Genomic DNA, 13,530 nt, shown 5'->3' with positions numbered 1-13,530 from the left:
GATTTTTAACACTGTCCTATTTACAGTTCGGAATTCTGAAAAGGTTTTTATTTTACTTGGGTTTCCTGATAAATGTAAAATGTAAAGAAAATTCAGAAATATATTTTTGAATAATTCATTTTTAGCATGGACATTTTAATCCAGTATACTCTTATTTATACTAGAGGGATACTTTCAATACATTTTCCTCTAAGGTCATCGGCCAGAAACATTACCTAAGTTTCTACCTCCATGGGTGCTGCCTGACCAGCTGAGTGCTTCCATTATTTTCTGTTTTTATGTTCAGATTTCCTGTATCTGCAATATTTTATTTTTGAATTACTGTTTAATTCTCTGCCTCTTCTCTTCCAGAAATGTTGTTCTTGAAGCAGCTCTGCTCTTCTGTCTGGGATTTCCATTCGTCATTTTTACCTTGTTCACTTTTATTTCAGTTGAAAAGTCATCAAATTGCAACTTTACCATTGATTTTCTGCACAGATGTTGCCTGAGCTGCTGAGCATGCGTATACAGCCAGTCCTATATTTATTTCAGTCATTAAACAAACAGTATTATGGTATTTTGCAAATCAGTATTCTACTGATACCTACTCAAATAGTAGTTTAATATTTAAAGTGCTGGGTTTGCTTTATGATAATTATAAGCATCTGGGAACTGAACAGTAATAAAGCATATTCCATAATTAATTTGCATATTATCCATAATTAATGGTGTATATTAAGTTACACCAATCCTTTCTGTATATTGAAGGCATCAAAATAATCCTGTGATGTTTCGATAAGCAAATAAACCACATGACGGCATGGTGAGTGCTTCTGGTCTGATTTATCCCATGCTGTGAACTCTGTTGTTTTTGCCTTCTGGTACTGGCCATGCTACTTTTAGCTTTGGTAATTTTTGATGGGGTTGTTACATTTCATGGCTGTTTTATCAGCTTCTACCACAAAGTACGCATGTATGGACATTGTGTATTGATAGAATTGATTAACTAGTTTCCATTACATGCAGTATCTGCTCTCCAAAGAGAACCGGGACTTGATTAAGATACTTATGATATTGTACTGTAGGTGTAAGTCACCAAAAGCTGCCGAATGAAGAGGACAAAAGTTAATGTTCTAAGATTTTAGTTTTGTGAGCTGCTTGTTTCATAGAAAGCAAATACCATTTCCTTTGCAGAAATCATAGAAAACAGAAACCACAACGAACACTGATAACTTCTGAAGGAAGAGTCCTTAATGTTAATGAACCTAAGTATGTGACTTACTTATTGGCAGACTACCTCATTTATGTGTGATATGATTGAAAATTTCAGCACTATTTATATACTAACATTACATCTAATAACTGTTTATGTATTAATTCAATTCATAATAAAAATTCAATTCACTGATAAAATAGTTAAATGATTAATGTGGTTCACATTTTAAAAAGTAAAGTATACAGTGTATCTTTAGAATTGAAACAAATGTTTGATAAATCTTTAACAGTCCCTCCTAGTACAGTTTCTCTGGAGAGACAACATCTCCCATTGACTAAGATACTGCATTGCTCCAAAGAGCGCCAATTGAGATCACTCTTACCCTCTGCCATCAGGCTCTATAATGAGTCAATCTATAGTTGGGGGTGTGATCTTGTAATCTTTGAAATAAATCTTGTACATCTCATTTTTAAGGTAACTTATCTGTATTCTTTCTTTCTTCTCTTCTAATATTTGTATATCTGAACAAATATTGCTACTGTGACACAGAAATTTCCTTTAGGATCAATAAATTATCTGTCTAAAATATGAGGAAATGATGCCTTGATTTTTAACAAAAAAATCTGCAGATGCTGAAAATCCAAGTAACACACACAAAATGCTGGAAGAACTCAGCACCTGCTGAAGGGTCTCAGCCTGAAATGTCGACGTGCTCTTTTCTGTAGATGCTGCCTGGCCTGCTGTGGCCCTCCAGCATTTTGTGTGTGTTTCTTGATTTAGATCCTGTGATAATCTATATTATATCAGGTTATTGAACCTTTTAAGATGAGCTACTATCAACTAGGGCTCAACATCTTCCTAACTATGTGTTCAAACTAGATTTGCTGACTGACCTAGCTTTAGTGTTGTTAAAAGTTGTTGCGAAGGTACTCAGCTTCAGTTCACTTGCTCCTTCATTGAAATGTTCTCACAACCTATGGACTCACTTTGAAGGATTCTTCATCTCATAATTTTGATATTTATTGCTTATTTATTTATTTATCAGTTTTGTATTTGCGCAATTTGTTTTTTATACACTGGTTGAATGCTTAAGTTGGTATGGTATTTTATTTTTCCATTATGGATTTATTGAGTATGCTCACAAGAAAATAAATTGCAAGGTGGTATATGGTGACATATATGTACTTTGATAATCAATTTACTTTCAAATTTGGGAATATTTGTGAAATTAAACATGACTCAGATTGAGAGGGAAGATACAGATAAGCTGTGTAAATGCAGCAAAAGTTTGGCCTCTAATACAGCAGGTAGACCAAAATTGAGAACTTTCTGGACAAAACACCTACAGTAAAATATCAATATTGTCAATAATATCAGCCTTGATCTTACTGAAAGGTGGAGCAGGCTCAACAGACCAGATGGCTGCTTTGTGCTCCTATTTCTTAATCTGCTCCTATTTGTTATGTTTTTATGCCTCTTGAAATTTTTAATTAACTGCTGAAAGTTATAGTAGAGCCAACCAAGTGTAGAGGGAGATGAACCTGTATTACACCAGAGATTGTATTAAACTAGAAAATAAGATTTGTATTTGCAATGCCACTTGCATTCTAGTATGTTTGTAAAGTTCCTTTCACAAGCATCAATGAGTAATTTTAAATTTGGACAGATGTTCTACAAGCTAGTCAAACAACAGCTTGATGAAGTCATGCCCACAGAATTGTATATTTCAGCCAATATCCTAGTCACCTCTGTCACGGTTTGCCTTGTAGCAGGAGACCCACCAGAGGCAGTAGTACAGAGTTATAGACCGCGTAATCCAATAAATAGTCCTCCATTATCTTCTTTCTGTGTTTGACCTGAACCTATATGGATAGAATTAAACAAGTCAAATCTCGTAGAATGGTGCAACTCAAAGCACTTTGTAAAATGTTATTGAAATTAAGTAGCACTGTTGTTAATGTGATATAAACTGTAATAAATTATATATGAACAGATAAAATATGAGATAGGATTATATAATAGGAAATGCTCCTGCTATTATAAAATATCACATGCTTCTACAGTTTTGGAGCTATAATAATTTTACAGAGCAAGTTCAACTCCTGTGTAAGTAGCTCTAACTCTGTTTATAGGCGCCTCTCACCCTATTGTTAGACCCATTGGTGCAGATTAATCTGGTATAGTAAACAGACTGAATGATCATTTGGACTGTGGCCAATACATGTAACACAAGCCCTATCCATATCCTTTTCTCAGCTATAGTTTCTCAATTCCCTAGGTGCTGCCACATCTGATTAATTCTGTCATTGTTTTTCTTATGTCTGATCCATATTATTTTGTCTTTTAGTTCCCACATTATCTGCTGTGTGCATCTAAATCTTTTTGTAGTTGGGATGCTTTAGTAAGGGCCTTAAGATTTAAACAAGCCAATATATCCAATTTAATGATATATATGTATATATGTATGTGTGTGTGTGTGTATATGTATGTCTTTGTGTGTGTGTGTGTGTGTGTGTGCGCGTGCGCGCACATGCACACGACTAGCAACTGTACTCACTTCACCAATCAAATTAAATAATTTTCACTTTGTCACACAGATTTTGAGCCAGTAATTGCAAGTTAAGGTAGTTGTTCAATATCAAATCATGCACAATTAAGAGGAAGATATTGATATGATTAAGAGAGACACAGAAGAGAAGTAAAATGATATTTTTAAAATTAGCAAATCTAACAAAACTAGTATCTGCATTTATAAATGTTTTTTTAAATTCAAGAGGGTTCATTTAAATTGTTCCCAATATTTTATTAAAATATCAAAAGTATAACAGTTGCACAGTTGGTTATGGACTGCTTTAAGTTCCATCTTCTTGCTACATTGGACTCTTTCTAGTTTGCTTATCGTTCAAATCGGTCCACTGATGATGCCATAGCCTTTGCCCTCCATTAAGTTCTGTCCCACCTAGAAAATGCTGCTTCATATGCCATGATGCTGTTTATTGATTTCAGCTTGGAGTTTAATACATTCATCCGTCAGAAGCTTTTGGGTACATTGTCGTCATTGGGTCTCAACCCCTCTTGCTGTGTCTGAATCTTGGACTTCTTGACAAAAAGATCACAGCCAGTCTGTGTTGGCAGATACATCTCTTGCTCCATCTCACTGAGCACTGGTGCTCCCCAGTGCTAAATGCTTAGCCCGCTGCTATTATGCTGCTGATGCATGACTGCACTGTTAGATCCAGTTCAAACCGAACCATCAAGTAGACTAATGACACAACATTGGTTAGCTTCATCAACTGCGAGGATGAGACAGCATATAGAGAGGAGGCAGAGTGGCTGGCAGAATGGTGTAAGCACAAAACTCGAGTCTCAACGGGGACAAGACCCGAGAGATGATTGTGGACTTTAGGAAAGTGCATGCTCTTCACAGCATATATATGGCTCCTTTGTGGAGAGAGTTAGAGGCACCAGGATTCTGGGAGTGCACATGACGGACAAATGGACAATCTCATCTGGTGTCTCAACACCACCTATTTGGTCAAGAAAGTACAGCAGCATCTCACCTCTTGAGGCAAATGAAGCTCTATTCCTACCCCTAACCATTTTTTATGGGAGCACCATGGAGAAAGTCCTGACCAGCTGCATCACCATCTGGTACAGAAATTGCAAGGCATCTGACCCCAAGTCCCTACAAAGGATTGTTTGGACTGCTGAGAGGCTCATAAGGGGCTCTCTTCCACCCACTAGAGATATTTATCAGATGTGTAAGCAGGGCCCTCATCATTCTCTGCCATCCATCCAGGAATCTCTTTGATCCATCAGGCAGGAGGTATCGTAGCATTAGGACAAGGACTGTTAGAATGGGAAACAGCTTCTTCCCCTAGGCCGTGAGACTACTGAATTCCCTGCCACCACACAGGTCTCTTCACATATGAAGTGCCAGTAGCGTTATACTGTTTACTTTTTAACTTGTATATGCACCTCATTGTTTGTTAATTTATTCATGTTAATATTACTTTGCGTTATGTGTATGAGTTGTATGTAATGAGTGGTGCATCTCAGTCCAGAGAAATGTCGTTTCATTTGGCTGTATACCTGTGATAGATTGAATGACAAAACTGAATTTGAACTTGATTTAGCAGCATTGCTGTGATTTTCACCAAAATCCAGCCCTTTGCATCAGTCACATCATAACATGAGTAAATCATTCAGTGTCATTTACTAAAGTCTTGTGGTATAACATTTTTTAAATGGAGTATGATTAGAGATTAATTTATCTTTTATTGTTCTCCATAGGATTGATTTCTCATTGACCGATGATGAGGAAAATAATCAATTACTATTAGATCTTGCTGTTTACAGGTTGGCTTTGCTTAGTAATTTAATAATTAACTGCCCAATGCCTATCAAAGTTTAACCATCTGTAGATAAAATTTATTATTTTTAGGGTATTTTAATAACTGTTGTATACTTTTGAGACTAACTGAGTTTCTGATATTAGTTGTGCAGTACTGGGTTCCATTGTGGTAGGGTAGGGTTCCATTAGTTTTGGGCGTGCACCTATTCCATATAAGAGCTCTTTTTGGGTGGTTTAGAGAACTATCTGAATGATTTTAGGATCTGTGCAGTAGAAATAATAACACAAGCTCATGTGCTGACCTCTCCACCGTGTTGCACTGAAACACAACATAGTCAAACCCTCAGTCAGGGTAAGGGAATTTTCCAGGCGATTATATGTAAATTGGAAACTACCCTTTATTAGTCAAGGCATAAAACAGATGAGTAGGGCAATCATGGTGCTCATGTCCAAAACATTAATTAGGTCACTGATTTCTACTGTATAAATTTCTGCATACCATATTACATCAAAGATATTACACTGAAGTGGATGCAGAATGTCCAGTTATAGATATTTAATGATGAGGGAAGATTGGTTAGCCTGGGTGTTGTTTTTTCTTTAACAATAAAAGCTGATGGGTGAATTAAGTGAGATGTTAATAATTGAGAGGTCTTGAGGAGGGAATAGGAAGGACCTGCTGTCTTTGATATGAGTACCCTGAGATCAAAGATTAAAGGCAATCCAAGAGAAAAACAGCCAGAGTTGTGATGGTTTGGAATCCACTGCCTGAAAGGGTAACTGTGGCAAGACCTTCATCGTATTTTAAAATATACCCTGATTAGTGATTGATGGCCATAATCTGCAAAGCTGCACACTGAGAATTAGACAGCTCTTTTTTAGGTGATGTAAATACAGAGGTAAAAATGCCGTACTTCTGTACAATAAATTTCTATGAATTAGTGAAATCTGAGTTTGAATAATTCAGCACAAATTCTAACCTTCTTAAAATTAATTCCACAGGTATCTGGATACATCTCTACTTGACATTGATGTTCAACCAACACATGTTTGTGTGAAGGTTAAAGGAAAGGTCAGTAACTGATGAACGTAAAATTAATGTTACACCTACTTACGCCATCAAAACTATTTGAAACTGAAAAAAGTAAAACCTGCCTGTTGATTCAAAGAGATCACCTTCCTCTTTTCCAATCATTTTACCTTGTGCTGCATTTCTCTTCAACCTATATATCCAATTTTGTCATAAATTTACATGGATTAGATGTCAGTAGATTTAAACTGAAAACAGTAATAACATTGCTTGTACAACATGGCTTCAAAAACTGAAATGCTGCACACTCCTCTAGCCGCCTTAATTATTAACACATACTGCCATGTGCTACAGGGGCAGATGTAATAGTGCTTAAATGTTACATGTATTCTCGATGAGACTTGGTATATCACCAGTGACACTCACAAATCTCTACAGCTGTACCGTGCAGAGTGCATGCTAGTTACATTACTGGTATGGAGGGGTCACTCCACAGGATCGGAAATAGCTCAGAAAGTTGTAAAACTCAGCCAGCACATCATGGGCAGTAGCCTCCCCAGCATCAAGACACCTTCGAAATGTGATGCCTCAAAAAGTCAGCATCCAACATTAAGGAGCCCCTATCATCCAAGACATGCCTTCTTCTGATTGCTAGCATGCAGGAAGGGGGTGCAGGTGCCTGAAGACACATACTCAATGTTTCAGGAACAGCTTCTTCTCCTCCACCATCAGATTTCTGAATGGACGCTGAAACTATAAACACTACCTCAATTTCCCCCCTCCTTTTTTTCCACTACTTATGTATTTTAGTTTTTTTCTTATACAGTATATATACTTAGTTTTTTATTATGTGTTGCAATGTACTGCAAGCGCAAAACAACTGATTTCATGACATGTGCCACTGATATTGAATCTGATTTTGATTCTGATTCTTGCATACCTGAACATAAGAAAACATCACGCAAAATGGGGAGAACTCATTGGCTGCATCTGTGGAAAGAGAACAGTCTTTTCTCTGACCTGAAATATACTTCCACAAATGCTACCTGAGCTTTTTTCTGTTTTGTTTTGGAATTAGAGGAAGATGTATTATGGTTGCAGTGGATGGAGAATGAGACTATAGTACTTAATCTTGTGGAAAATGAAGTCTAACAATATATCACTGAAGAGAGTGGGTTCTATTGTTTTTGGATGTACACAGGAGGCCTAAGTCAGGGAAAAGTGATCTATTTGTAGCGGACTGAAAATGCTCCAGACAAAGACAGCAGTGGAATGAGGTAGCTTTGGCTGTTAATAGCAAATGTCAGGTTTGAGGAAGTGGATCTAGAACCACAATATCATAGCCTCATGTTAATAAAATGGGTTAGTAAATGCATTTTTAGATTTGAGTGCATCACCTCCTTTAAATGTGATAGTCCTTGACATAGTTGAAGTAATTATTTCTGAGACATTGGTAAGTCAGAAGTTCGATGCTCAGTTATGCACTATTTCATCTGTTAAGAATCAATTCCATCAGTAAATTGCCGGTGACACACAATGGTGTTTATCTCTGGTCTGAATGTGAAATCAGATCTTAAGAAGTACTTATGGAGGTCATTCCTGACATACTATAAATGGATATATGTAGATTGATAAGGACTACATCAATTGTGCTTTCTCTTCCCTCTTCATTGACTCTTTCATCATTTGTGACAAACCTTACTTGGCAGTTTTTCCCCTAAGACCTAACATGCCCAATCAGTCATAGAACTACTGACATGAGAATGTTTTTTCTGTGCTGATCAATTTGATCAGCCAGAGGACCAGCAATGCCGATTGAACACAAGGTTATTTACCTGCAGGAGAGTTGTATAAAAAATTTCATTCCAGCCATTTTGGTAATTATGTATCATTATTAGGTAATTTATGTTTGGCCATACCCCAGCTATTGTGACTCTGGATTATTGAATCAATAAGTTCAATTTAATGTCAGAGAAATGTATTCAATATACAATATACTTCCTGAAATTCTTTTTCTTCGCAAACATCCACGAAGACAGAGGCGTGCCCCAAAGAATGAATGACGGTTAAATGTTAGAACCCTGAAGTCACCCCCAGCTCCCCCCTCCCATGCATAAGCTGCAGCAAAGTGATGATTCCCCCCCCCCACCAGCAAAAACGCATTGGCACCCCCGAACGAGCACTCAAGTGCAGCAAAGCATCAATAAACACACAGACTTGCAGTACCCCAAAGACTACTCGTCCACCTTGTATTCAGTATACCACAGGCTGGCTCTCTCTCTCTCTCTCTGTCTCTCTCTCTCCCTAATAAGAGAAAAAGAGATGTCCCCATTTCACAGTGAGAGGGGAGACATAACAAAACAACTTGCCGAGTTATGGTATTAAAAGTCTGTTGCGTCGCTTTTTCTGAACTCTGTGTCCAAAGATCTTAGGTCTCTGGGCACACAGCCTGCAGCCAGCTCACTGCTTTTGATCTTCCCATGACACACCAGTTTTCTGCAGTGGCACTAACCTTGAATCTGCCCACCTCCAGAGCCACGAAAATCCGACACCCTGAAGGCGTGCTAGTCTTCTAGGCCGTGTCCTTGGTATATTGATAAATGACCAGCTAGTTGATCATCAGGATGTCCTAGGCAGAGGAATTGAAGTTGAATGCCACCCAACAGAATGGCTCCACTGCAGGGTTTTGTGGATAGACTTTCGAATATAGAGGAGCCGTGCAAAGATCATCTAAATACTAAATCAAATGAAGCAACTTATTTTATAGTTTAAATGTATAAAATTAGCAGCAAATAGTAAGTTTGTAAGTTGTATGCTACTTTTATTTATCAATAAATTTTATTTTTGCTATTTTGCTGTATTTTTAGGTATTTCAGCTAGTACTTCAAGAAGAAGTAAAACCTGATAGTAGTTCTGCCAAAAGGTCCCAGACGACTGGACATTTGCTTATTACAATGCCAAAGGTATAGATTCACTGAAAATTCAGTTCTTTTTACTAGTTGCCTTACCATCTTTGTAGTTCAGCTGAAGTGTCTCAGTTGTGTTGAGTTGGTAATTTAGTCTGGTGAATGACAAGAACCTGTTTACAGCTATTCCAGATTAGTAAAGAACACTTTATTTATGTTGATTTGATTGGAGGCAACATCTTTTTCTAATGTACAAACATGGCAAAGATTATATTAATATCATATATCAGGGGTCCTCAACCTTTTTTGCAATGGGGACCGGTTTATTATTGACAATATTCTTGCGGACTGGCCAACCAGTTGGTGGGGGGGGGGCGCGGTGTAGGGTTGCCAACGGACAAGAGTAGCCGTCAAATATGTTGTGTTTACCCTGAGAAAGACTACAATGACCATGAAGCCTTGCGCGGGCACCAGTGCGCATGTGTGTATGTGCCGACTTTCTTTCTACAAATCATTTTTGGCAATTCTGTTTGGGAGGGTGTTAATGATGACTGGAATATAGGTGATAAGTGGCTAATACACTCAATTTCATTTCTAAAAGGGTTTATCTAATGAATTTAATATTAAACACACAGCGCATATTTTCCTCACATGAATATAGTGATAAGTCAATTATCAGGGGAGGACAGGAGAGCTTGAAGTAAGTGTCGAATGAACTTGCAGTAGAAGTGTTAGAGGCAGGTTCGATATTATCATTTAAAGAAAAATTGGATAGGTATATGGACAGGAAAGGAATGGAGTGTTATGGGCTGAGTGCAGGTCGGTGGGACTTGGTGAGAGTAACATTCAGCACGGACTAGAAGGGCAGAGATGGCCTGTTTCCGTGCTGTAATTGTTATATGGTTATATAAGTCACTTATAAGTCAATAGCATCATCACATTTTAAGTAACGTTTGGGTATTAAACACACAGCATATATTTTCCCCATATGAACATATAAAATCATTGCAACACACCAATATCGCTGAATCAGTGGGAGCCCTAGGCTTGTTTTCCTGCAACAACATGGTCCTATCGAGGGGTGATGGGAGACAGCGATACTCGAAGGGGGTTCCTTATGTCCAGTCTATTCCGCAATTTAGTTTTCGTTGCTTTCATTGCAGAGATATGTTGGAAATGGAAGCAATGTTTTAAGTGCTTTCGTGGCTATCTCAGGATATGTAGCCTTGACTTTGATCCAGAATGCCGGCAGAGATGTTATGTCAAACATACTTTTGAGCCCGCCATCATTTGCAAGCTCGAGGAGTTGATCTCCATCCCACGCTGACATGGATGACGCGCGGGTAATGACCTTGTGTGCGTTCAAGCTCAACAATGGGCGTGACAGGGAATGAGGAAAGGTGCAGCTGACTCATATCGCCAAATCATCGTTTTCTTGCGGCCCGGTAGCACAAGTTTTGCGGCATATGACATATATAACCATATAACAATTACAGCATGGAATCAGGCCATCTCGGCCCTTCTAGTCCGTGCCAAACTCTTACTCTCACCAAGTCCCATCGACCTGCACTCAGCCCATAACCCTCCATTCCTTTCCTGTCCATTAGCTGTCCAATTTAACTTTAAACAACAACATCGAACCTGCCTCAACCAGTTCTGCTGGAAGCTCATTCCACCCAGTTACCACTCTCTGAGTAAAGAAGTTCCCCCTCATGTTACCCCTAAACTTTTGCCTTTTAACTCTCAACTCATGTCCTCTTGTTTGAATCTCCCCCACACTCAGTGGAAAAAACCTATCCATGTCAACTCTATCTATCCCCCTCATAATTTTAAATACCTCTATCGTCCCCCCTCAACCTTCTACATTCCAAAGAATAAAGACCCAACTTGTTCAACCTTTCTCTGTAACTTAGATGATGAAACCCAGGTAACATTCTAGTAATTCTAGTAGAATAATCATATTCTATTCTTCCTAAAATACAGAGTGAAAATGAGCTCATTTTTTTGCTACAACAACTTGGAAAATTCTCCTTTAATCTGCTATGTAAAGCACTAAGAAAGAACTATAGAAGCTTATTCCTCTAGCAACAGTTTGACCAGCTTAGGATCAACAATAAGTGTAACAAGGATGTGCGATAGGGTTTAACACCAATGCTAGCCCTTCGGAGTATACCTTTGAGAAGACAGTAGTGAACAAGCCATGAGTAAATAGACTGACATACATGGAATACAAGAGATGGTCAGAAAGCAACAGAAAGGCCATGCAGCTGAAAAAGAAATTATCACTACATGATCCTTCCTGCCAGTCTTCAAGGCAGTTTTCCCACTTAAAGTCTAGATGTTACATTACCATGCTAGTGCCTACAGTAGTCAGGATTCATAGCAGAATCCTAGCACTTGGGCCATTAGCATAGCAGTGGGATGACTAGGAGTTCACATCAGCTTCACACTGAGCGATGAGACCAAGGGTTTGCAATAAGTTCCTGGCACAGGGATAAGACCATACGATCATAAAACGTGCGAGCAGAATTAGACCATTCAGCCTAATTCTGCTCCACCATTCTATCATGGCTGATCACAGGTGCCACTCAACCCCATACTTTCTCACCATATCCTTTGATGCCCTGACCAATCAGGAAACTGTTAACTTCTGCTTTCAATATACCCACGGGCTCAGCCTCCACTGCAGTCTGTGGCAGAGCATTCCATAGATTCACTACTTTCTGGCTAAAAAAATTCCTCCTTAGCTCTGTTCTAAAAGGTCACCCGTCAGTTTTGAGGCTGTGCCCTCTACGTCTGGATACCCCCACCATTGTAAACATCCTCTCCACATCCACCTTATCTGGTCCTTTCAACATTCGGCAGATTTCAATGAGATCCCCCCGCATTCTTCTAAATTCCAGTGAGTACAGGCCCAAAGCTGCCAAATACTTCTCATATGTTACTCCCTTCAATCCCGGAATCATCCTCATGAACCTCCTCTTGACTGACTCCAATGACAACACATCCTTTCTAAGATATGGGGCACAAAACAGTTAACGATACTCCCAAGTGCGGCCTGACTAACGTCTTAGAAAGCCTCAGCATTGTCTCTTTACTTTTATATTCTATTCCCCTTGAAATAAATGCCAGCATTGCATTTGCCTTCATTACTACAGACTCAACCTGTAAATAAATCTTCTGGGAGTCTTGCATGCGCTCTCCTAAATCCCTCTGCATCTCTGATGTTTGAACCTTCTCCCCATTTAGATAACAGGCCACACTATTGTTCCTTTTACCCAAATGCATTTTCGTACATTTCCCAACTCTGTATTCCAGCTGCAACTTTTTTGCCCATTCTTCCAATTTGTCCAAGTTCTGCAATCACATTGCTTCATCAGCACTACCTATCCTTCCACCTATCTTCATATCATCTGCAAACTTTGGCACAAAGCCATCAATTCCATTATCCAAATCATTGACAAACATAGTAAAAAGCAGTGATCCCAATACTCTCCCCTGAGGAACACCACTAGTCACTGGCAGCTAACCAGAAAAGGCCCCCTTTATTCCTACTTGTTGCCTCCTGGTTGTCAGCCATTCCTCTATCTGTAAGGAGAGCTATGAAGCCAAATAGAGGGATGAGACGTTAGCTTCCATTACACCAAGCAGATGGTGATGTGGGAGAGCATAGGATCCAGGCATCTGTCAACATGCAGAGCAGATGCTCCCAGTCTCCTGCAATAAACTATACTTATTATGCCGGCATCCCTGAGTCCTATCAACAATGAATGGACATACAACTGGTCCCAGCATATGCAACCACTTCCCATCCACACAGATTTATGGGTGGTTCATTGCTGGATTCTTACCTGATTCCCAGAAAAGCACTGTGTTGAGCTTTGACCAGGTCATAGCAGCACACAGCATCAGGGAGAGATTCCTGACATGTGTTGTCAGTAAAACATGCTATATTGCCACTTGTCACACTGATTGCACCAGCATACTCATTCTAGGAATTGTGGCCTGAGTCAAGCCAATAGTGCATGCTGCCAATGTATTGTAC

At 38.9% G+C, this 13,530-nt stretch overlaps 1 protein-coding gene across 3 annotated transcripts in view; it reads left to right on the top strand.

Moving 5' to 3' along the window:
- dnaaf11 (dynein axonemal assembly factor 11) overlaps nucleotides 1–13,530 on the top strand; it is a 52,919-nt gene that overhangs the window by 31,309 nt on the left and 8,080 nt on the right. For 2 of the 3 annotated variants that reach the window (XM_063041605.1, XM_063041596.1), the window contains exons 7-10: nucleotides 1,174–1,248; nucleotides 5,489–5,554; nucleotides 6,552–6,621; nucleotides 9,447–9,542. In XM_063041605.1, the coding sequence (XP_062897675.1) occupies nucleotides 1,174–1,248; nucleotides 5,489–5,554; nucleotides 6,552–6,621; nucleotides 9,447–9,542 (307 nt within the window). The remainder of the gene's footprint in view (nucleotides 1–1,173; nucleotides 1,249–5,488; nucleotides 5,555–6,551; nucleotides 6,622–9,446; nucleotides 9,543–13,530) is intronic. The other variant, XM_063041615.1, reaches the window with a different exon arrangement.

The sequence above is a fragment of the Mobula hypostoma genome, chromosome 1, assembly GCF_963921235.1.
Source record: "Mobula hypostoma chromosome 1, sMobHyp1.1, whole genome shotgun sequence".
In the NCBI taxonomy this organism is placed as follows: Eukaryota; Metazoa; Chordata; class Chondrichthyes; order Myliobatiformes; family Myliobatidae; genus Mobula; species Mobula hypostoma.
This window is presented reverse-complemented; position numbering and strand designations above follow the sequence as displayed.